This window comes from Apus apus, chromosome 3, assembly GCF_020740795.1.
Source record: "Apus apus isolate bApuApu2 chromosome 3, bApuApu2.pri.cur, whole genome shotgun sequence".
Classification (NCBI taxonomy): Eukaryota; Metazoa; Chordata; class Aves; order Apodiformes; family Apodidae; genus Apus; species Apus apus.
In genome coordinates, this window is record NC_067284.1 from 80,927,273 (window position 1) to 80,952,573 (window position 25,301).

The following is a 25,301-nucleotide window of genomic DNA, read 5'->3' on the forward strand; positions in this document are numbered from 1 at the left end:
TTGTGGTGATTATAGCACAAATCAAAACCAAGATGGAAAATACTTCCCAAGAGGTTAAAAGACAAACTCTGTATTGAAGAAATTAATTGTATGTTTGTTTGGTATAGAACAAACAGTATTTACATTACAGAAACATCACAGTACTCACTTTTAGTTTAGGTCAATTTCAATTTTAAAAAGCCCGTGCTCTTCAATGTTCTTTTTCATATACTTCATATTGCTTCATAATTTCAATAACTTCTTTAGTTGCTCATTTTTGTGTGTGTACGGTGCCTTTCTTTCATCTATCCTTACTAAGGAATCATAACCTTAAGTGCAGTTGTTTGGATTGTATTCTGAAAAAAAGTGAAGAACTGGGATCTTTCCTGACCTGGCACAGCCAAAATTTGAACAGGATATAAAAAAACCAACTCAGACCCAAACCACAAACAAAGAAATAGCCCCCCCACCACCCTCATACTAATGCAGCTCCTCTATCCTGGAGAGCTGGTGGCTTTCATGTATATTTACTGAATAAATGGCATAGTATTTAAATGTATTGATCTCAGAAGTCTTTTGCAGAACAGATCAGGATTGTAACACCCTATCTGGCAGAAGGCTAAAAAGGTTCGAACATTCAAAAAAAGTTTATGGCAAATCATCCTCTTATTCCATTTACTGCCTTCATAGAGCTCCTCTGCCAATGAATCCATTTTCCCTCTCATTCTCATGCCACTTAATTATTCTACGTTAATTACGGAGACTTAGGTATTTTACTTCTTTTAAAGTCAGTTTCCCCGTTCTATCACCTATATTGCTCTATTCATTGAATAGAGCAAATGCCCATTGAATTGAATGGGCATTTCAGATTGATTAGAAGCAACACTAGGAACCAATCTTTTAATTAACTTTGATAAAACACAATAGCCATATAAAAACTGCAGTTAGAAGCAGTCATAAGTATTTTTGAGGATTTAATCCAAAATTAGGTGTAGCAATAAGTGCTCCAAAAGGAATAACATGAAATTCACCAAGACAAACAGAACACGCAGTATCTTCTAAAATGAAATGCAGCATTTCCATATGAAATAGGGATTAACCAGCCATTGTGTTCGGGTGAAAAGCATCTCATAAATAGATACCAAACAGGAAACTGACTGCAAGTCCAAGTAGCTTTTTTCTCCTGAGACATAATACAGCAAGTGTTATAGGCACAAGAGAATTCATTAAGTCGTACTAATCAATTACAGCTGTATATTTTTTGTTTTGTACATAATATACACAAAACAAGATGTACACAAATAAAGAGAACCTTGATCACAGTGAGGTAAGAGTTTGAGAGGAAAGGACAGTATGACATTTGCTAATAGTTATTATGAAACCTAGAAAAGGCTGCAATATAAACAGCAAAACAAGATGTCTAGAGGTGTTGTGGAATCCCCTTCCCTGTGAAGAAGAAATTAAACAAGTCTCAGGTTTAAGGTAAAAAACAGATAGTACCTATGATGAAGGGAATTTAACTTTATTGTTGCAGGATTTTTGTACTTTTTTTTTTTTTTTAATACAAGCAGCTTAACAATCCTAAAGAAAAAAATGTACACTGATTCTGTGAAATGGGAGCAGTTTTTTTTTTAAAAACTATTACCTTTAGAGTTCTGGTGCTTCTACCACTAGATCAAAAAAGGAAAACTGCAGAAACACTGATATTTAAAGAACAACTAAACCTAACCCAAACATTTTTTAAAAAAATAAAAATATGTTGAACATTTTGGTAGCTGCTGTAAGGATACAAGACCACACTTAAATGTTAGTATTCCATTTCATGTTGATAAATAATCTTTAAGAATACAAACCAACATGAAAACTATCATGGCCATAGAAAAAAATCACATGTATTGCAAATTCTTATTATTGCACGTGAGTTTCTGCATACAAGGACAACATTGATCTCATTTTATGAAAAAGTATATTTACTACCAAAATGAAGATGCAGCAAGAAAGAGGAAACCCTAGATGACAGAGTAGTTACATAGCACTGTCTAAAAACTACAGACACCATACCTTTGAGTTCATCAGCTTGAAAGAAAAAGGACTATGCCTACTACGCTGTTACAGGAGAAGCCAGTATGTTCATTTGAGAAAGTGCAAGTGCAATTTCTCTACTACTGTTTGCTGCTTCTGCTGATGTGGAATCCAAGATACACCTAAAGAAACCTGGAATATTATGATCAGATTGCTGCAAAGTGCCCTTGCCTCACCACAACCAAGAAAAAAAACAACGGAGGCAAGTACTAGTTCTTGAAGACATACTTGACTATCACACAATTTGCTGCAGAAGGAAAGACAGTAGTTAAAGGAGGTAGGAATTTATGTGTATGCTTCCATTATTCAACCTGACCTTTCAGTAGAAAAAAAATTATCATGCTGTTGTGCTGTCTTATAGCATGGAATCGTTAGTAGTTTATAATTTCACAAGACACTCTTAGGTACAATCCTATTACTGGATAGCCTCGCTATGAGAGAATCGCATTAACATCCTCTTGGCTGTTCAGTTTGACCTATGTTTGTCTTTGAAGTCATGTTCTAGGGGTAAAAATATCTCTACACATGTTTTCTGCTTCTATGTCAGATACATGGTTTAGGAGGTCTATCTTTTTAAACACTTTAAGTCTGCTGTCCTCCAAGTAGTATTTAGACATGAGTGGTTTATCTAATTTCACCGAATTTACAAAAAAGTCTGATGAACACTTTAGTGGTTTGACAATTTCTGACATGCAAGTGACATTTCTCAAGTGTCAGTGACATTTAAAGGCATGATGGTCTTTTAATCTATGAACAGCAGGAATAGTGAGGTTTTGAGAGGAAGTTCCATATGCTATTTTCAACTTCTAAGCTTCCTGGTCATACTGCTTATTCACAGCTTTAATAAACAACAATAAACATAATTCACTCTTCCACATTTAACATTATTATAAGAATATGTTTCAGTCAGCAGCCAAATACAAGAGGTTTTTCTGGGAACAAACTGTGTCTTTTATTAGAAGATGACAGAGTTCAGATGATTTCACACATACATCTTCTTCACACACATACTAGGACAAATTTCACAGAATGGTATGAGAATAAAAGAAGACCTAACCATTTGATGCACTCATTTTTTGTTCATGTCTGCAGAAAATCCCTAGAACATATCTCAGGCAGGGACAGTAAGGTAGAGGAATAGACTGTTTTAGGAGGATGGAGAACTCTCACTGCTGCAACACTTTTATAAACAGTCTAGATAAACACTGGCCAGGAACAATCTATGAGTGACTGGTCCTACCTAGGGATGCACAAATCTCTTCTTAAGTTTTATGAAAAGTAATTTGCCCTTTTTGATTTGTATGTTTTTCTTCTAATTTAACAATTCCCGGGTTGTTCAACTTCAGAACATGTGCATAAGTTTGATTACAGAGTAGAACAAAAATTTAAAACTTCTTACTAGATAAATTTATGTATCTTTTCTAGGATGCACCTTTTCTTCTAGCGAAAATAAAGTCCTGCAAATCAGTACAAATTATGAGAACTAGTCAACTCAGCTCACTCTTATCCAAATCTTTACCAGGACCTGAGAAAGCTGATACATCCTACCACCTCATAAGAGGTAGCTTAAAAACATGAAATAATATAAAATCCCTCATGATCTCAGGTAACAACTTTAAATATATTTGAAAAGGCACAAATGACAGAATACAGACCCTTGAAATGAAGATGCAGGAAGAATGAGGCAATTATCTAAAAACTGCCCATCTAAAAAACCAAAGAATGTTCAAGACTTTGACAGCTGAATTGCATAGTGAGATTGAATTCCATAATTTACACCTGAGGGACATGCAAGTTTCAGAGCCCTCATCAATATAAAGAGAGTTAGCACAGTCAAAATATTCAGCTAGGTCCAAAATCATAGCAAGGCCAAAAGCAACCACAAATAGAATGGAAATCTGTCCATAACATTTATGAAACAACACTTGTCCGCAAGTACTACATTACATACTTGTTCCTCTGTTACCAAACCTGCAGGTCCAACTGGAAGGTTAATTAATTAAGGACAGAGCTAATTGTTAGAGCTTCAGCAACTGTCATAATTAGAAAGCTAGAATATCCAGTAGCTCTACCAAAATATTGCATCAGTTGTTTTTGTATTTCAGAAGGGAAGGATGGTCTACTTTCTGCATTATTCAGTGTCAAATACAAATGACAGAGGTAAAATCCTTTATTTGCTCTGAACCACCTCCATGAAGTTGGTCAAACTGTCACATCATCTTAAATGCATTTCTTAACTATGAAATACCACTATATTTCACAGGGACTTAAGGTGAGTACATTAAAATTACTATGAAATAGATGTTTAGTAAAGGGAACCATACAAGGACGCTGAAGAGGTACAAAACAGACACTTACATTTTGTCAAGTTTTTTGTCCTGAAATGCAATGGGTGAGAACTCAATCATGCATAAACCAGAAGAGGCCTGTGTTAAACAAATCACAAGCCCTCAAAAACTAATCACTGGTGTAACTTGATTTAAGCTAATGAAGCTGTGACCACTTAAACAGAGTGGTGAATTTAGCCTTGCGTCTTTTAACTCTCTCCTTTCCAACACAAAGCTATTACAGTAATTAATTTCAGCTCTAATTGTGTAAATAGATGCTGGCCATATGAGCCGTCTCTAATACTTTACACATACTTTTGATTAATAGATCGAAAGGTCTTCTGAATCACACAGTTACAATGTTTTCTATTAGAATTTGAATGTATTTTTGTAATACTTGAGCCTGTAAACAAAGATCTAATTTGGTTTAGACCAGTTTTTCAGAAAATTCTCTTTACTAAGGCCACTTTAAGTAGTGATTTCCATTTGAAAAAGCATCTTTCCATTAGAAAGTCCCAAACATCACAAACATTAATAAAAAAATTGATAGATTAATGTAAGAGGGTAACAACTAATGTCACCAAAAAGTCAAACCAAGATAGTTTAAATGATACCAAGAGAGGATATTTACAGCCTATAGAGATACTGAATGATTACTATTTCTCTTTGTACTAATGATGTCATATTTCAGTGCTAAAATAGTAGACTTTACTAGTCGTCCATAAAAAAAAAAAAAGAAATCCAGATAAGAAACTAAGCAGGTACCAAAGCAACATTCAATGAAGGACAATTTTATATGCCACTTCTATTAAATCTTCCTGGGATCAAATGCATAAGCTTTGCACTGTGAATGTCACTTTGTTTTATCAAGACATGGATAAAGCAGCCAAAATATTACTGAACAACTTAAAAACTTGTTAATTTCAAGACAGATGCACTGCAGTTTGTCATTAGTCAACTGTAACAACAGAATGAACTGCACCTGAACTGTGATGCAGGTCCAGCTGAAACATCTAAAGAGGCAAGATCATCAAGCCCTCACTTCGAGGCTAAAATTACAAGTTTCAACAACCAGGAAAGAACCTCCAAAATGTACAATGCAGATTTCCATGTTATTTCAATGAGATTTTCCTGAAGAGAATCTAAAAATTTTCCTATCATATTCACACTAAAAAGATATAACAAGTAACAGGATTAGTTTGGCTTTTTTTAAAATCTCAAAGTTATTGGGCATTAATCTCCATTTGCCCTATAGCGTAACATTATTTTTCCAAATAAAAACAATAGAAAATTAAATTAATCCCCTGGACTGAGAAAAGCAGTGTCAAAGCTCACATTATGAGGCCACATGTTAGCAATCCTGTTTGGACAGATGGAGCAGTGTACTGGAAAAACAGAAGAAACTTCTTCACTCCTGAGCAACTCTGTTCCTAAAAATGTGTGCAACAGACCAAAATTTCTCAACAGAAAAACCGGACACTAACATCACTACTCCTCTATACTTTCCTTGTAAGTCAGCAACACGTTTTCAAAGACATCACAGCTATACAGTAAGTAGATAAACAAGTAAAAACATAAATTTAGTATTACAAGCTCTTGAGCAAAAGAACATTGCCAAAGCATTCAAAATGAAGACTCATGATAAGATACATGCAAGCATGGGCTGAGTGAATTTGAGTCAGCAGAACATGCTCATCAAAATTCAATGACAAGGAATTCTGAGAGAACTAAACCGAAGATGCATCTATTTGAATGTGTTTACTCCTGTCCACAAAGGTTTAATAGCACTTTTTTGGCTATGCACACAAAAAATACTTGCAGTAAATTTAGTGCTGATGAAAGATGCCAGATTGATAGCCCTAGGGACTGAGTCTCTCTGTACACACAGAACAGATATAGCACAGAGTGAGAAAGTTTGCGCTGCTGCCAAACAGCCTTACAATACCCAGCTTATGCAACAGTGCGCACACTACAGAACCCTCTGCCTCTTCACTGAAAATGTCAAAAATATTGCTGCTTAGTATTCATTCTAAGGGAAAATAAGACGTGGACACTGATATTAGCAACAGCAGGAACAGAATTCAAGGCATCAGCTCATTTAACACTGTTTATTTTTGTGCTGACTGGCTCTTTTGTCAGCTGTGAACTTTGCTGCAGTGTTTGTAAGGCTCCGGAGTCAATCTGCACCCGATGTGAAAACACTTTCCTATGAAACAGCATGTATTGCAACAGAAAAACAGCAAAGCAGTAGCAGTTTAACATAACTTTTTTTTGGTTTTCAAATAAGCTTGTATTAACATACATGACCACACATCCAGTGCTCAGAAATTATCTCAAAGGAGAACTAATGTGACAGTTTCACGTAACTGGTACCTGAGCACTCACTCTCCTGTGATGTGCACAGTTGATCTAGCCCACTTTTGAAGGACAGTTATTCCCTATTAATCAGGTTCTCAACACTAGGTTGGCAGCTCTGCTGTCACAAGGAGCAGGCAGGCTTCCGATGAATGTTGGAGTCTATTTTCCTTACTACTAACATCTTGGCTAAAGAGCAGAAAACCTCCGCGCTCCCCCAGAAAACCCCAAGTGTTCAGCCAGTTTTCAATGTCAACAGATTACATACAGAAAAGCACTAGTTAAGGTTTGTAGAGCATAGTGGCTCTAAATACAAAACTGCTGACCTCACTATAGTGACTGTTTTTCACTTAGAATGAAGATGTCTAATACAACCCACCAATCGGAAACTGCATCTCAAACCAGGTTGAGGCAGAGGATTAAATGCTATTTCAGTCCTTGGGATGTTTCCTTTATGCATGTATGGGCTTGGAGTGGGGGACAGCAATGACAAGGGAACAGGACAAAAGAATGAGGCTACTCTCTGATTGGTTTTTAATAAATAATTCTTCCTAGAGACTATTTAAAGAACAACTCTTACCACTCCTTCTGCTATTTTCCTTGACTACCATCCAAAGTATTACAACAGATTAGTGAAGTATGCAGAATAAAATACGTGACAACAATAATTCTGTGACATCCTGCATCTCAGCAAGGCACAGAGATGTTTCTGCCAAAATTCAAGCATGTACCAGGTTATTTTATGTTCACATCACTGAAGCTAATACGCTTAAGTGATTCTTTCAGCTCTTTTTCAGAACATTAGTTCTGTTGTAAGTTTTTTTTTTTTAAAAATTCACATGAGAGGTGGTATTTGGTAACAGGTAAGCCTTTCAATATATGCATAATTCAAAAAAGAACAATCAATATTAAGAGTAAATCTTAAGATTAAAATTTTACAATGAGTTAATGCTATAGCAGGATATATTGAATAAAATGGAAAGTTAGAGAGTTTTTGAGACAATTATATGCCAACCAACCTAATCTGTATTCTGAGTCAAATAGGAAACTCTAATGATAAATATCATAACCAGGACAAGAAAAAGTATCATCCTGCTAATTTTCATACACATACCTCTTGTTTTTTTTTGTGTGCAAGACATTGAATTTGTACTTAAAATGAAGTATGGGCATAAGAGTTTGAAAAACTGAGATCAAGATGTAAGTAGTACAGCAGTGTTTCCGTGTTACTTAGAAAAGCTTGTCAATATTTATTATGACTAAGTATTAAACCCGTAGTACAATAATACTTTAATTAATGCTTTGATATTTGCTCAAAAAATAAACCTTAAATGGAGCCAAACAAAAATAAATGCAAGACATTTAGAGCCATTGAGAAGAAAAACATCTCCCTACTGATCTTCTTGACCCATACAACCTCTTCATTCAAGCACAGGGTGGAATCCACTCAAACAGTCCCCTTTGGATTCCTTCCCTGATTTCAAAAAACAATAATTAGGAGGAAACAATTCTTTCAGAGCACCCAACAATGCACTTCAATTACAAAGACATAAGGCTCTATGAAGTATGACTATAAATTCAAATATTTGTATGTGGCAATAGCTGGATTAAACTAGAAAATACAGGTCACAATCAGCCATTAATGTAAAAATAACTGTACAAATGGCCTTGAAATATACTTTAATGTATTAAAAAACTTTCTGCATTGCAATTTCCAAACAAAAAAAAAGTACAAAACTTACCATTTTTCTAAGGTTTCAATGGTTTCTCAAGGATAATGACCAGGTCAGAAAGAGGTAGTCCTTTTACACATGCAAGATTCAGTAAATATCAGGCAGTTCTAGGGAAAAAAAAAAAAAAAAAAAATCAAATTTATCCTGCAGAGATCTATCAGGGAAGTCCTAAGCTAAAGCAAATTAAAAAGATGAAGAAAAGTGTGTAATTTCTAGTAAATGAAAAATGTGAGGATATTTTGGCTTCATGTAGCAAACGCTCCTTGGAATAATCTGAATTACACTGAAGACCCCAATCAAAGATGATCTCAGCACTCCTGACTGGCAACAAGAAACTCTTCAATTAACCTTAAAATACAAGGAATACAACATAGTGATATAGTAACTATACCTAACCTTTCTGTGCCCATAGCCATCAGTAAGCTTTGATAAGGAATGCTGAATTAGGACATTACTGAACACTTACTCTAAGAAAACCAAGTTCTGCTCAATGTTCTGAAAGTCCTATGAATTACTGAATTACCAGACTAATTAGTAAGAGAGGAAAAAAGCTATTAAAAATGAAGTCCAGTTTAAAAATGGATTGAGGTCTATCCCATCATCCAGCTGAACAGTCTGTCCATTTCCCTTAAGGGAAGGCTATTACAGCACTCAAAGCAAAAAAGAGCCGAGTACTTAAACTGCAGATATGAAGAACTGCTGCATTGGACATGGCATTTGTAATCTTTCCCAAACTCGGTCCATCCCCTCTTCATGCCACATGCCAGAGAACAGCAAAACCACAATTTTCCAACCCAGGTTCTGTTTAATAGAGATATGTCAAACAAAAGGGCTTTGTTTAGTAAGTAGGCACATACTAATGTCTCACATGAGACATGATACCAAATCAGGTAAGAAATTAAACAATTCAGACAAAATCACAAAGTCTACTTTTGAACTGTTAATTTGAGGACCAGTCTATGTGATTGCCACTTCTTCCTTCTGCACAAACCTGCCAGGGAGCAAGGAAACACGTTTGTGGGGATTCTCTCTTCCCATTCCCAGAACTCCATCACACCATGGACCCTCACCTGCTACCGACAGGCTTTAGCACAGGATTCCTGAAGAACGAACTCCAGTTTTGCAGAACTTGGGATACGTTCTGAAGATGGTCCTAAAGTTACTCCTCCTTAAGGCATTAGGGAAATCGACGAAAGGACATCCTCGCAGCTACTGAACTACTGGTTTTACCTCAAACGTAACTGCAAGACGGTGCTGGGCAGAAAGAAGCCGGCTGGGGCTGAAGTCGCAGATCTGCCGGAGCAGGATTCTGCACCTGCTGAGGGTGGCAGGGCGATGCAAAGAACCGAGTCCCGAAGTGACTATTCAGCTGCAGACGAGCAGAGATCAAAGAGTCCCATGAAACACTCAGGCAAACCTCAATCTAAATACGTAGCTCCTGGGACTTCCACCAACAACGCCGACCACACATCGCTCCACCGGAGCGCGTTTCTCGCCGGCCGAAGCCTTGCCCCGTTCCTGAACCCTCGGGTCGGCTCCAGGAGCACCGCTCCCGGGGGAAGAGGCCGCGCCGCCGGCACCTGCCGCCCCGGCAGCTGCGGTGCCAGCCCAGCCCAGCCCAGCCCAGCCCAGCCCGCCACCGGCCTCCCCGCGCGTCGCGCCGCCCGTGTCCGCTCGCCTCACGGCGGACCTCGGCCGGGCGGGAGGCGGGAAGGTGCCGTCCCCGGTGCCTGGCCTGAAGAGCAGGCGGTGAGGACGGACCTTCCCGCCGCTCGCTCGGCCGCCCTCACCGCGGCTTCCCCGGCCCTCGGCCGGGGCAGTGGCGGGCGGCAGTGCGCGGCACGGCGGGGAGACACCCCCCGCGCCTCCCGCGGCCGAGCCCCTGCCCGCTCGGCTCACCTCAGCTGCGCTGCTGCTGCGGGCGGCCCCGCCAGCCGGCATGGCGTGCGGGGAGGGCCCTTCCGCGCCGCCGCAGGCTCCGGCGAGCGGGGCTGGCGCCACAGAGAGGGCGGCGGGAGCAGGGACCGCGGGCGATGGAGCGGAAGAGCGCGGGGGAGGCCGGGGAGCGGCGGAAGTGACGCTCCCGTTGCCGCGGCGATCGAGCGCCCGGGGCTTGCGAGCGTGGGGCCGGCGCGGCGATGCTTGCGGGCCGGGCCCCGCCGGGCGCTGCGGGCTGCCGCCGCCTCCTGGCGGCCGCTCTGGCGGCGGGGCTGCGGCCGCTGCTGTGCGGGCCGCCCTGCTGGGCCGCGGCGAGGCGGGCGGTGGGGCAGTGGCCGAGCCCGGGCCTGCGGATACCGGAGGCGGCGGAGGCGGAGCGGCTGGTGCAGCAGCTGCAGCGGGTGCAGCGGGCCCGCCTGCCGCTCCGCCGCTTCATCGCCTGCCCGCAGCTGGCGCGCACCGTGCAGCGCTGCCTGCAGGGCGGAGCCAGCCCCAGCCCCCAGCCCGTCCTGCTGGAGTGCGCGCCCGGTAAGCTGCCCCGGGGCTCCCGCCGCCCTCCGGTGGCGGGTCCCGCCGGGGCGCGGCGCTGCTCGGCGTGCCTCAGTGACCGACCTTGCGGGGTCGGTGCCAGCTGCTGCCCCGGCTGCCGGCCGTACCGCGGCCTGGCCCTGCGCCCCGGCGGCGCTGAGGGCAGGGGACGCAGCCGCCCCGCTCCGGGGGTTGCGGGCAGGGCCGCGGCGCAGCGGGGCCCTGCGGGGCGAGACCCGCGCTGGGGCTGCCCTGGCCGCTCGCCGCCCCTCTGGCCGCCTCCCGGGACGGGCGTGGCGGCGGCAGCGCCGGCTGGAGGCCGGGGGCGGTGGGGAGGGGTCTGTTTATACCGGGCTGGGGGGGAACGAGCGAGAGCTCGGCCTGCAGACTCGAAGCACTGCTGCTAAACTTTGCTGCAGAGTAAGCAGAGGTGCAAAATTTCACCCAGGCGATGTTTTTGGTTTTGTGGGTGAAGTTTATCTCAGTCATTAAAAGCACACTTGCGACTGGGGCCCGTTGTGCAGCCAGCCCTCTGCAGTTACCTAATGGTTTGGGGTTTCCTACACCTCTGCAGAGGGTATTTTTACCTGTAGAGATACTAAGGGTGAGGTTTCCATTCTCCTTTCAGAAGAAAAAGGAGTAGAAATATTTGTAATATCCAGTGTTTCTTAGTATCTAGTAGTAATGCTGTACCAGGTGTAATTTGCTGAGCAACCTCAGCCAGGCTGCATGTCAGTCTTTCTTCTAACTCGTGTTTTGAAGATTGTTTGAACAAATGCAGGCTATTTCCTGCGGAAGGTGGTATGTCCCAAACTGGGGAAATCACTAAAGGAAATCACTTAGAAAAAATGAACTTGTAAAATAATTTTGGTTTAAAGTTTATTTTTCACATTTTCCCTCTTCAGGTCCTGGAATCTTGACCCGAACTCTGCTCAATGCGGGTGTTAAAGTGGTAGCTCTAGAAAGTAACTCAGCTTTTCTTCCCAACTTACAGGTACACTTTTGTTTTGGTAGCCTGCTTCTAAAACTTCAAAGGGAAAATAAGAAATTAACTTACAGTTGTGTGATAACTGTTGGATTAAAAAAGAAATAAGCCAGTGATTGTCACTTGTAACATCTGAAATAATGCTTAATAAGAGTAAATATTGTTTGGTTTTACATTGCATGTTCAGCAACAGGCTATTTTATAATAAATTGATTTAACATTTTGTGGATGTAGGAATTCAAGTTCGTAATCTTCCTGTGAATAGTTTCATTCATAAATTCAAGGCTCATACTAATCAGACTAATTGTTGTTGCGTATGTTTGGAGAAAGATGTTTGTATGGAGCTTTCAGAAATCTGTAAAAATAGTCTTGGCTATTCTGATTATCTCATGGTATGATTTAATCTATTGTCCTGCAACTGGCTGGTGATATAAAGAAACTTGTGTTGTTCTCTCTTATTCACCTGGGCTTTGCGTGGATTCAAAGGTGGTCAGATGCAGAGCTGCAGAACTTGCACTAGGAAGGACTGTGTTACAGTTCTGTAAAGTAGAGTTTTGGAACCAAAGACTTTCACTGGACTTAAAATGTGTCTAAAAGGCATTCTCTCTGCATACATGAAGATTTCCAGTTATAAAACATTAAATGCAGTAGTTTACGTAGTTGAGCGTAGCTTTTTTTTTGGCAAAACATTGCAGAACTTCTTACTGATTTAAGAATGTGAGTTAAAGCTCTTGTTGAGCACCACAAAAATGTCAAAATGCCCTGCACAATGAAGGAAGCTATTCTTTTGCTTAGCTGTAAGAAGCAGCTCTGAGATTTGACTCATTGATTGGGTAACAAATTTAGGTAGTGCTTGAAAATTTTGTGCTTGGATTGGGCGTTTTACAAGACAGGTTACTGCATCCAGATTTCTTCAACTGAAACTGGTTTTATTCAGTCCCTAGAGAATAGCCTGGATGGACAATTAAAGGTAATTTACGGTGACTTCTTCAGACTGGATCCTTTGGGGACTGGAACAGTGAAACCACCTGCTGTATGTTCAGACAAACTTTTTGAAACCATGGGTGTAGCAGCAGTTCCTTGGAGGGCTGGTACGTGTATATGAGCAAACCAGGACAACATGTTACAAATACATTTGAAGGGTGCCTGGGCACTTTGGCAAAATGTCTGGGATTTCCTTGAGGCCTGTATTCTATTTAAGATACGTGCTGAATTAATGGATGTTGTTTCCTGTGTTTCAGCATTATTTAGATTCTTGATAACTTCAAAAAGCCCTTGTGACAATATGAAATCTCAGCTATTTGCTTGTCTCTATTAAAAGTTTAGTCTAATGCCAACTGGGTGTAGCTTTGACTAAAGCTTGAATTGTATTAATTCTTGAACTATGTGAGCTGACAGACTTTCTTTTCTTAATTGTTTGTAGTATAGACATTAGCATTAAGGAGATTCTCTAGCAAATATATGCAAAATTTTAAAGATACTTTTACATGTTATTGAAACAGATGTACCTGTGAAAATTTTTGGAATCTTACCACAAAGAAGAGAAAGGAACATGCTTTGGAGGCTTCTTTTTGCCCTATATGAATGCAGTTCGATATACAGATATGGAAGAGTAGAACTCAACATCTTTGTAAGTGAAAAAGAGTACAAGGTATGTGTAAGAGATTTTATAGCTAGTAAAGAATAACTAGTGCTTCGCAGAACACAAAAACATTTATGTGGTATAGCTAATGGTTTTGCTCATGAATTTCTTTTTCTGACAGAATGTTTAAGTCTTCTCTGTTTCCTACTTGTTGTGTGGTAATAGCACTGTCAAGAAACATTCTGTTGTCACATAACCACAAATCTTACAAATGTGAAAGTTGGTTCTTTAAAAGGATACACAGCAGCAGACAGCAGCTTTCCATTCTAACTTGTGACATGCTAAAATTCTGTGACATACTTGTGCAACGAAGTTGTTTTCTAGTGGCAGGTGATAGTCAATGAAGACTGAATTAAAAAGGACCTGTGAAGAAGATTCAGGGTCACTAAATACTGTACTCAGTGAGATGCATATCTCTTTTTGTGCCAGTTTTGCATGGAATACTGGAAAAAAAACTTGAGGCAAAATATGAGTGATTTACACACCTTTTTATTATCTTTCTGGGTTATGGGTTCCTAATCTATGCTGTCCCAAACATCTTAGAACTGTACTTATAGTTCAAGGGTATCTTTTCTTTCTTTGAAACTGTGAGGTTCATATGAGCCTCAAACCTTTAATTACTTGAACTAAGCAGAGACTACCAGGTGTACTTAGACAACCTGTATTGTGTCTAGCACCCTACTGAAAAAAATTATATTCTTCTGTGACACGAGAGGTTGGACACCACTGAAATATCCACTTAAATGGTATGTTTTTAATGGGCAGATCTTGGACCAAACAGGAGGCAGCCTGTTCATTTAATGCAGTCACTGTGTTTTGTATTAAGTTTTCTGTAAGCCCTGTTACATGAGTTCTGTACCTTGCTGAAAGCAACTGGAACCTTCTCTTAGTGGGCACCATACTTTTTTTTTTTTTTGTGTTGACCATATGATGAGGCTCTTTAAATCTATTGTGAAAAGTTAAATCTCCCTGCTATGATTTACTTCTTTCTCTGCCTTGTTTGAGAACAAGAAAAATTTTTTTCTTTTTTTTCTTGCCCTTAGAGTTCTCTGATCTGTAATATTATCAGGATGATGACTGTACAAGCTGCTTCGTGTTCAGTGAGGTCACCTCATGTTTGGCTTACTCTGCTTGTGTGTCTTATTGGGAATATTATCAGTGCAGGCTGATAATTCTGCCCATGTTATGCTTTTTATACAAAATATGATCCCTGTTTCTCTTCAGTGTGAAACTTCTCTGGCTTAAAAGGAGCCAGAAAATATAAGGTAGAAATTCGTACACTGTTCAGTTATCCCAGTAAGTGCTGCAAAGAAGTACTTAGACTGCCATAATGTCTTCTGATCATGTGTTTTGACAAGATGTACTAAAATAGCACAAAGTATGTATTTGAGGCCTAATCTAAATTTTAGACTTAACTATGAATTTCTTACCACTTGTTATATACAAAAGGATTTTTCTTAGATAAATAAGCAATCTTAGCTTTTGCAGCAAAAATGCTCTTTCTTTTTCATTTTGTTAGGTTTTAACAGCAAAGCCTGGAGAAGTGAAGGCTTACCAAGCACTTACTGTACTTTGGCAAGTAGGATGTGAAATTGAGTTACTGCACAAGGTAAGTTTTTTTTTCTACCAGTGGACATGGTCTAATGCTATGGACATGTTTATAGAAAAGGGTTTATAATGTTTTACTATCATAAGCAAGTTGGAAGCTAATTGGATGTTTAAATTAGCTGGAGAACTATTGAAAACTTTTGGATGTAAAAACGTGAAACAGTCATGTTTTGTGTAATAATCTTTCAGTTAAGCAGCATCATTATTAACTATGATGTCAATATTTTCATTACAAGCCACTGTACTAAAAAACATTCTCAGAAGCTGGTAGATAAGAAAGAGATGTTTGTGCAACAGAGAAGTCTTTTCTGTCTTGCTAGGGATTCTGTGAGACTACCAGACTACTCTTCCTGTCTGTCATAGTCTGCTCTTTCTACGTCCCTCAGCATTTTGACATCATGTATGCTATTGACTTCCTGAGCTGTGTTCAGTAGAAATATTTGAGTCTTAGTGGCTTCATGTTCCAAGCAGGCCTGCTTCTCCTCCTAGTCAATAACTGTCTTACCTTGTCAAACATGCTGTGGTTTAAACAGTTTTTTATCTGTCCCCCCCACCTCCACATGAGCACGTGGCTGTCAACTTTCACTTACTTTAAGCTTTTTAGGTTTATAGTTCCTTGTGCTCTGTTTGTCTAGGAATCTACCTTCATAATTTAAATGTGTTGCTAATCTAAAATTAAAAGTTTCACTATGTAGTGTCTTCCAAATACTTTATATTATGAGGTATATTAAACGTTAAGGAGTTGAAGAATAAGATGATACTTGTTGAAGATGGTAATCTGGCTAATAGGGATGAAGAAAGAGCAGAGGTATTCAATGTGTTTTATACCTCAGTCTTTAATAATACTGATAGACCTTGGGCTGCCCCTTCCCCTGAGTCAGAGGACTGCGAGTGTGGGAATAGTGACTTCCCATTTGCGGACACTGAAATTGTAATTCACCAGGTGTATCTGTTGAATGTTCACAAGTTGATGGGTTCTCACGGGATTCATCCCAGAGTTCTGAAGGAGCTAAGAGATGTTATGGCAGGACCCCTCTTAATAATCTTCCAAAGATCTTGTGAGTCTGGGGAGGTCCCTGGTGACTGGATTCTTGCCATAGTTACTACAGCTTGTAAGTAGGGCATGAGGGAAGACCCAGGGAACTACAGACCTATTAGTCTAACCTCAGTACCTGGAAAAATTATGGAGGAGGTTATACTGGCTACTATTAAAAGGCATTTAAAGAACAATGCCATCATCACGCACAGTCAGCATGGGTTCACAAGGGAAAGTCCTGTTTAACTTACCCGATATCCTTGTATGATTAGGTCGTCCACCTAGTAGATGAAGGGAAGGCAGTGGATGTGTTTTTTCTGGATTTTAGTAAAGCTTTTGATACTGTCCCTCACAGCATTCTTTTGGACAAGATGTCCAGCTGTGAGATGAGTGGGTTCACAGTGCACTGAGTGAAGAACTGGCTGAATGGTATACCTCAAAGGGCTGCAGTGAATGGGGCTACATCTGGCTGGCAACCACTCACCAGTGGTGTCCCTCAGAGTTCAATTCTAGGGCCAGTTCTGGATGCAGGAGTTGAGTGCACCATTAGCATGTTTGCTGATGATACCAAATGGGGAGGGACTCTTTTGAGGGGCAAGATACCTTGCAGAGGACCTAGATAGATTGGGGCTTTGGGCAACCATTAATGGGAGGAAATAAACAAGTTGAAATGGTAGATTCTGCACCTAGGACAAAGTAACACTGGACACAAGTGTAAATTGGGAAAGGAGTGGCTGGCAAAGGGCCCTGCAGGAAGGGATCTGGGGATGCTTGTAGGCAGCAGGGTCAGTGCAAGTCAGCCCTGTTCCCTGGCAGACACGAGGGCAAACCACATCCTGGGGTACCTCAAACAGTGCGTAACCAGTGTGCAAAAAGAGATCATTATCCTTCTGTATTGAGCATTGGCGTGGCCTCACCTTGAGTATTGTGTGCAGCTCTGGGCCCCATGATTTAAGAAGCATGTCAAGGTCCTTGAATGCAGGAGGCCACAAAGCTGGTTAAAGGGCTGGAAGGTCCTGTGGCTAAGGTCTTTGGGTGGGGCTATTTTGGAGAGAGGGCTGAGGGGCGACCTCATAGCTCTCCACAGCTTACTGAGGAGATGAAGTGGAGAGGGAGGTGCTGATGTCTTCTCTTTGGAATCTAGTGATTGAATGATTCAAAGCTGCTCCAGAGGAGGTTTAGACAGGACATTAAGAAGCATTTATTTACCAAGAGGCTAGTCAAACACTGGAACCAACTTCCTGGAGAGGTGGTCAGTGCCCCAAGTCTCTCAGTGTTTTAAGAGCCATTTGGACAATGCCCTTAATAACATGTTTTAACTTCAGATCAGCTTGTATTGGTTAGGTGCTTGGACTAGGTGATCATGTAGGTCCCTTCCAACTGAAATGTTATGTAATATCCTAACAAAGCACTTTCATTCTGTAATGTATTTGCTTCCTCCCATAGGAACCTTGGTCGTCATTTGCAACTAATTTGAAAAGTGGGGGGCTGGCAGTACCAAAAAGCAGGGTAAGGTTGTTGAGTGCACTTTTCTTGTACTGGAGTTGCTGCTAAACCGCATTTAATTAAAGGCTAGAATAACTTTATAACAGCATTTACATGTATATTTTTTTAAGAACTGTTCTTCTAATAAAATTTATGGGCAGCATATCGATGCATCAAAAGTGGGGTGAAGAATTGCTATTGCTTATAAACTGAAATAAACTACTATAGTGTCTATGATAGAAAGAAGTGTACTGAATAAACAGCATAAAAGCATGTGAGCAGATAAAGTCTTTCCAGAATAAGTTACTGACAGGGTCACATCTACCTGCTTGAACAAAACAAGTGTTACCACAATTAATAGCACAATCAATATGCCACTGGTTTTGATTAAAATGCTTATTCGCATGTCCAGTCTAGTTCATTGCTGCAAAGTGTGAGTCTCAAAGCTTAAGTTTGAGAAGTAGAAAAATATCTTCTGTAAAGTGGTTTATCTTTTATAGAAGTTACGACATGCCTTTGTATAATATAAGAGTATTTATATGTAACACAATAACATAAAAGCATGTTTACTTAATATTTAGTTTTGTTCTCCCCAGACTACTGTGGTACAATGTTGAGTGTTGTTGGAAATGTTACTGTACAATATAAGTGACTGGGTGTGCCTCACAGAGGTGTGTTGCTGTAAAACCATGTAGAGAGGCATATCAGGTGGATATGACAGCCTTAGGAGAAGTACACATGTGAGGTCTGTTGGACAATATATTTATTGCTGCCAAAACAGAAGTACATGTCATTTACAGGCTCCACATCCTCCCAATTTCACAAAATCCTCCAGTTGCAATGTTGTCATAGTGTTATGTAATTCCATCTTTTTATACAACATTTTAAAGCCTTACCTTCCAATGAAATCTGCATGTTAAGACTTCTAACACTCTTTAAGAAATGTTACTGGTGGCACAGAAGAAACACTTTTAGCTAAAGACAGACTTGTTGTTTTTTTTCCTTGCAGTGGCTGCCAAATGACCATTTATGTTTGGTACGACTGACTCCTCAGGAAAATCTATTTACAGGAGGCTTGAAGCCCACAAATTCATCTACCTTTATTTTCATGGTGAAACAGTGTCTTGCTAAACCCAAGTCTAGACTTACTGATAGATTAAAGTAAGTAACAGAGAATTACAATTTTTACACATTTTCTTCAGAGAAATACAGGAAAATATTAAAATATGTTCTCAAAGCAATATTTATTTGCAGCCAAAATACAGACTTTAAAAAAAATTAATTACCTACATGTAGAATATTTCATTTTTGAAACCCACAGTACAACATTTTGGGGACCGTTCCTGGCCTGTGTTCACAGATGATAAAAGCTTGAGGTATGACAGGAAGTTAGGCAAGTATTTAGAATGAAGATGTACAGTAATTGTCTGTATCTGCAAGAAGTTTTCACTCATTTTACAGACATAATAATAAAGTCACAAAGAGTTTTGCAGGTTTAGAAATCAAAAACTGAAAAAGAGTTTCAGTTTATGACTGACATCAAAGTAATGCTAATGAAAACAGCTGAAGGTTATTGAAGGTGGAGTGGGGATGTCCTCAAATGGCTTTCTGTTACCTAATTAAAAAATTAGGCTTCAGACTTACCAATTATGCAACTCTCTTTAATTATTCTTTTTGGTATTACATTTGAGCTATTAGCTTTGCCATCAGTAGATTTTTGTTTCCCGTAACTGGGAAGTGTTTTCAGTCTGAAAAGCACTGGCTTCAACTTGTTAATGAAAATAATTAATATATTTCTCATTTGCTGGTAGTAGTTAATGGAAGTTAATTTCCAGAAAGTAGGGAAAAAAAACCAAGCTAGTGAATTCCAGTAACTAATTTATGAAAGACAACTGCAAAGAGCCTTAATGGATTTCTTTATTAAAGCTCAGTGGTGTACTTCATTTCCACTGGACCTTTCAGCCACGAAGTGGAGCTAACCTTGAAGGCTTTTCATGTGCATCTTCAGTGTGTTTATACACCCTTTTCTTGTCTGGGAAATAGTTAATGTACATGCATGTTTATAAAAGGTCTAGTTTTCATAGAATGATTTAGATGGGGAGACAGTGGATACATGTGTTTATATATAGAAAATACCTGGGAGGTGTAAGTCACACTAGCTCATGCTATGCTGAATCATCATCTTTAAGATGACCTTGGCTTTCATTTCCCAGGCATTGATGAACAGCCCCTGTTTATGCTGTAATACCTGTTACTGACTGAGGTGGCTGAGGTGGAGGAGGGAAGGCACCAACCCTGTAATGAGAAGGCTTATGTGGTTTGGTATTGTTTATGTCTGCTGGGGGCTTTATTGAGTATTTACATGTCTTACTAGCAGAGGTTCTTCCTGTTTGCAGTATGGATTGAAAATAATTTGTGTTACAGGAAGATTTTAACTTCTAGAAGCTGAGAAAGAGTAAAAAGGACCTTCAGATACTGTCTCTAGCTCTTTAATTTTTCACAGAAAGAAATATTCTGTTATGATTTTGTTTGTTTGTTTGTTTGTTTCAGGTCATGGAGCTTGGACAATAGTGGCAAATTACTGAGAGAGCTAGAAATTCCAAAAAACGCTGAAACACGTAACTTATACCCAGAAGACTATAGGCGTCTTTTTGAGGCTTTGCAAAACTCTAGTGTGTTTACTGAAACCTGGTTCCATGATGAAGTCTTGGAAAGTATAAGGAACATAAACTTATAATTTTAAAGCTGCTGTCTTTTGGAAGATCACCTTTGCTTCTGGAAGATGACTTTGATAAGAAATGATTTAAACGAAATCGGAGATATTCTTAACTAGATTTCCTGTCCAAACAGGAAAATAAATTTAGCAAGTAACAAGAGTCCTTCTTCAGAGAATGAAACTCATGGATTCACAGTTATTTTATCACAATCCTATCTAGAATGGACAAATTTCACATCTTTTCCAGGAGCATGTTAGTGACCTTCTGCTTTTGGTTGTACCACTTAAATGGAACTTTTTGTTACACTGCTGTATGTTGACAACATTTGAAAAAAATAACTGACCAAATATCATTATTTGTGTGGTTTGTATTTTAGAGCTCAGCAATTTGAATGCCCTTTCACAGGTTTCTCAGATACACTGGTCTTTACAACCATTAAATGTGTTTTATTGTCTCCTGATATAAAAACCTTGCAGTCTAAAGTCAACATAATATTACTAAATCAATCCTTGTGGGTTAGAAGAAGACAAGCTTATGACAGCATGATAAAACATCAGCTCAGATGTTGTTAACTAAAGTTTCCTGTATTGCTGATTGGAGAAAAATGTTGTGACAATTCTTTCTTTTGAGATTTTGAAAAGAACACTGGGCACCATGTTCTAGTTTACAGTATGCAAACACCTATATGCATTTAGGCACTGTCCTATTTTAGGTCTAAACCCAAAGTAATCAGAACAGTCAGCGTTGTATAAACATTTCAGTTAGGAAAGAAAAATATCTCACCTTCAACCTTTGTCAATATGTATTTATTTGATACATATTACATGTAAGTAAAACCTGACTTTAAAACCATATTCTATTAAAAAGATCTTTTTAGCCATAGTCCTCCATTATGCAGCCTGTTCTGTTGTCTGAATAGCACTGGCAGGCTATTCCGGTTCTGTGTTCTATAGTGTCTCCTCTGGGAAGAGCTGTGGCCAAAAAGATGCTTTTTTAGCAGAGTTATGAGTCAATAAAATGCATTTTTGGTAAAGGCTGAGCTATTTTCAGCCATTGGAAAACAGCAGTGACCAAAACAATGCAAACACAGAATTGTATTTATAAACAGTGTGAGATACAGATGTGACAAGCATTCATCTCTCTTCCTTCTGCAGTTCCTGCTGCAGAAGGGAAATTGACCTCAAGCAGCTGCAGTTCACTGCTAGTTAGGCTGCAGCTTTCTGTTTAAGCTGCTAATAATAAGCCTTTGTAATGTTATTATGGTGAAACTGCTGGAAAGGCTGAGGTTTAATTTGCAGTCTATCTCAGGATACTACTGCTGTGCAGGTGCAGGTCTTGAAGATTTGAGGCTTGCTTTCTGTTTACATCTCTCGTATTTCTGACAACGTGCATTATAAATTGACCGTGAGTGGCAAACTTGCACTAACAGAAGCAAACCCACATATTTTCAGTTTCAGTTGATGGTAACCATCTTATCTTCTGGTCCAAAAGAATGCAAGCATCTCCTGGCCTAATTTTTTTTCTCAATCAGATATCAAATATCTTGCTCTTACTACAGCAAGATGTCTTCTATCATCATACTAGGGCAAGTGTTGAATGCATGGAATATAAGACCACCACTGTCTATACAAACTTTAACTGTGTTGCTGATAACGTTTCAAACACAAACTGAAAATAAGATAATTACTTGCTGTGATTTTTTTAAATGCTTTTGGAAAACAGTATTTACTGAGCCAATGCAGATACTCCCGAGAAAACAGCAGGAGTTTGTAAGTGGGAGGAATATTGTGGAACGGGGTACTTGAAATGAGATTTAGTGTGTTTAAGCCCTGATCGCAAATACGAAATGAAGAAAATAATGGCTATAATTATGAAAGTGGTTTTGAAATTGGTAGAAGAGATAGAGAATGTGAAAATTACTGGTGTACATGAATGAATACAGGGAAGTGAAATTGAAGTAAGTCCATGGATTCTTTGATGCTATCCACCCAGTACTTCCTACTGTTAGAGCTTTACAGTGTCAGTAGGATAATGCTAAATGCAAACTTTATCTGAAATGCTAAGTTGTATATAGTGGCTTCTTGTTAGGATTTTTAATGAACCCTGTACTACTTGTTTTCCTTTTCTTTGCATATCTGCCTTTGCCATATTCCTCGATAAGGTTAATGGAAAATTGAGCCAACATCTGCTTCTGTTCTTTTTTATTTATGTAAATGCGAAGACAGAATTTGCAACTAGGAAAGCAGTGTATAAATTTAGGTTTATATTTACATTTTGATAACACTCCAAAATACTATTTGAAGAGAAAACAAAACTGCAAATTCACTCAAAGTTAAAAATGTTAGACCTTCTTAGAAGAGATCTTCATGCTAACTTTGAGACCAAAATGTTTACAGAACCGCTTTTCCATTATGGTGGGACAGCAGTTTCCCATTTCCAGAAGTGCATTTATTTGCAAGTTACTGTGCCAGATACAGTAAATAATAAAAAAATATTTAGAAATTAGCCCTGACTTTTGAAAATGTTGCACAATTCAGTTGTTTTTACATAGTTTTGTGTTACGGCATTTTAATATATAAAGATCTGTAGCAAAATAATTTTAAAATTATATGAATTAGCTGCAAGCTTTTGGGCAGATTTATTTCTTCTTACATTTTCCTTTCTTTGAATTTGTGATCTTGGGTGAGATGAAGTTTACAACATACATACAGTATACTTTATAGAAGGTCCACAGTATATCATATTTCTTCCAATTATTTCCAGACTGCTAGGGTTTGTTTTTTTTTTTTTTTCCTCCCAAGAGCAATTTCATTAATTACCCTCTAAAACATGAACTAAACATAATAATGTTTAGCAAGTAGAACTTTTAAGTATTGCTTCCACTATTCAGGTACTTACAGCAGTTGCCAAGAAAATGGTTTTGGCGTGCCATATTTAAGCACTCGTATATCATAGTTTGTATATTGATTGTAACTTCAGAGGTGCTAAGTCTTTTCTAACAGCCCTCATCATTTGTGCCATCCATCTGCCTCTAAAAGAAAATTACATGGCTGTGATGGTAATTGCCTAAATTTTTACCCCTTTAACTCTTAAAATTGTAGTAAACAGAAACAAACTTGGTCCTTCTGATGCCCACTTAATGAGAAATTTTGCCACTTGGAATTAGGAGATCAGTTGAGTTGGATTCTATAGTTAGTAGTTAGCTTTTGATCCAGAAGCAGGGTTTGTGACCTTGTACTAATTAACACAGTAGATGGTGTGATAAGGGGTTGTTAAGGTGGAATGTGTACGTGCTGGCTACTAGGATTGTTCAGCGTTGGACATTTTAATAATTACAGCTTAGCCTTGCCGGTAATAATGATAATGTTGATAGAAATATCAAAATAAAACTCGACAAACAGATTATGTGGTGTAGTTTAGGATGTGTAAGTGTGATAGGATGAACCTGAGACTTCCTGAGGAACATGGTGAATTAACTGTGGCAGGCTAAACACCATCTATGGGAGCTGCGGATGCAAAACTCCAGTCTAAGCTTTGCAAACCTTTATTTAGCAAAGCTGTACCTTTCTTCTGTAAACACTGAAAAAATGGAAATGACAAGTAACATCTCCAGAAAGGACAAGAAGTCATTGAGAGATGTTTATTCACTCACATTGCATCCTTGCTCAGTAGCTGTTGCATCTTTGTGTATGCTGTTTAACATGTCACTTCTGGAAACAGAGACCCTGGCTGTCCCCAGCTGATAGTATGCAATATGCAGCAAGCATGGGAAGCCCAAGGGAAATTAGGAGTAGTTAAGGTGCACCAAATGGAATAGTCAATTACTCATAGTGTAAACAAAACTTTAACCCTTGATGTAGGTAATCCTATTGATAAGACACCAAATAGACCTAGAACACTGTCTGTTTATGTAAAACTTAATTGTATAGAATGTGGTATGTATGATTTATAAGTTTTAATGAGTCTTCAGGAGTTGAGTATTTTTTTGCCCAGGATGATTGCTCCTTATGTTTTCTACAAGATTATTTTTGTCTTGATCTCTTTGCTTATGAAGTCTTATATTTATAATGATGAGAAACACCTGATGTCATCATCACCACTAGCTGTTCCCCTGGTTTCAGCTGTAGAGCATAGTAGACACGTGAAGAGACTTCTCTGGTGCAGAGTCACATTCTGAAGGTATGAGAAGCCTTCAGCCAGTTTGAATTGGCAATGATCTTGCTTGATTTTATGGAAGTGCACCCAAGCTACGAATAGACATGGGAGTATTTGGCCATGGGTAGCATTCCTGCTTAAATTAGAAAAATCATATTTCAAAGAAAAGTAGGAAACAAAGGCATGCCATGCTGTGCGTGTAGGTTTTTTGGAAGTCTTTCCTAATAAAATTTACTGCTTCCTGTCAGATATTATCTGCAGGGCAAAACAATTTTAAGAACTGTTTGACTCATGCCACTGTAAAAAAATTGAGATTATAATTTTGTAATTGTGCCTCCTGATGTTTTTCCCATATACATTCACTTACAGCTCTTGGCTTTCAGCTGAGAAATTAGGCTTACAAACTGCAGAAGCTTGCTTCTGCCATTTGAAGGAAACTAATGTTCTTAAAAACGAAGACTCAAAAGTAGTAAGTTTTCATAAAGGTTGTCATAAAAAATCAACAGGTAAAATCTATGTAACTGCGAGTGAAGTTTGTTACTAATTTGTGCTTAAAATGCTTTGCAGTTAAGTTTTCTTAAATTTTGCACTGGAGAATTAATTTTTAACTAGCACACCAGCATTAAGAGTGAAGAGAACTCATCAAGAGATTCCTGTGTGTTCATGAAAGATCTGTCTGTGCTTACAAGCTTTCAACTAATTATTTGAAAGCTGTTCTATGCTGTTAGTGA

At 39.2% G+C, this 25,301-nt stretch overlaps 2 protein-coding genes across 6 annotated transcripts in view; one reads left to right on the forward strand and one right to left on the reverse strand.

Annotated features, from left to right (window-relative positions):
* CNST (consortin, connexin sorting protein) overlaps positions 1-10,501 on the reverse strand; it is a 48,369-nt gene extending 37,868 nt beyond the window's left edge. Inside the window, exons 1-3 of one of the 5 annotated variants that reach the window (XM_051614025.1) lie at positions 10,376-10,494; positions 9,707-9,845; positions 8,486-8,583 (exon numbers count right to left, since the gene is read on the reverse strand). The gene's annotated coding sequence lies outside the window, so the exon portion shown is untranslated. Of the gene's footprint in view, positions 1-148; positions 321-8,485; positions 8,584-8,942; positions 9,023-9,546; positions 9,846-10,375 lie in introns of those variants that run through there. The other 4 variants (XM_051614024.1, XM_051614027.1, XM_051614026.1 and 1 more) reach the window with 4 other exon arrangements.
* A 40-nt stretch (positions 10,502-10,541) lies between these two features.
* On the forward strand, positions 10,542-22,597 carry TFB2M (transcription factor B2, mitochondrial). The gene is made up of 8 exons (XM_051614039.1): positions 10,542-10,942; positions 11,848-11,936; positions 12,865-13,018; positions 13,430-13,578; positions 15,089-15,178; positions 17,660-17,722; positions 18,708-18,859; positions 20,249-22,597. The coding sequence occupies exons 1-8, from the start codon at positions 10,615-10,617 to the stop codon at positions 20,433-20,435; spliced, it is 1,212 nt and encodes a 403-aa protein (XP_051469999.1). The 5' UTR covers positions 10,542-10,614; the 3' UTR covers positions 20,436-22,597.
* The last annotated feature ends 2,704 nt before the right edge of the window (positions 22,598-25,301 follow it).

Bases quoted from the DNA above. Each gene is read 5' to 3' on its own strand.
- TFB2M (XM_051614039.1), top strand. From the start codon at position 10,615: ATGCTTGCGGGCCGGGCCCCGCCGGGCGCTGCGGGCTGCCGCCGCCTC. The intron at 11,937-12,864 runs GTACACTTTTGT...GGTTTTATTCAG, and splicing joins CTTTTCTTCCCAACTTACAG to TCCCTAGAGAATAGCCTGGA. The intron at 13,019-13,429 runs GTACGTGTATAT...TTATTGAAACAG, and splicing joins AGCAGTTCCTTGGAGGGCTG to ATGTACCTGTGAAAATTTTT.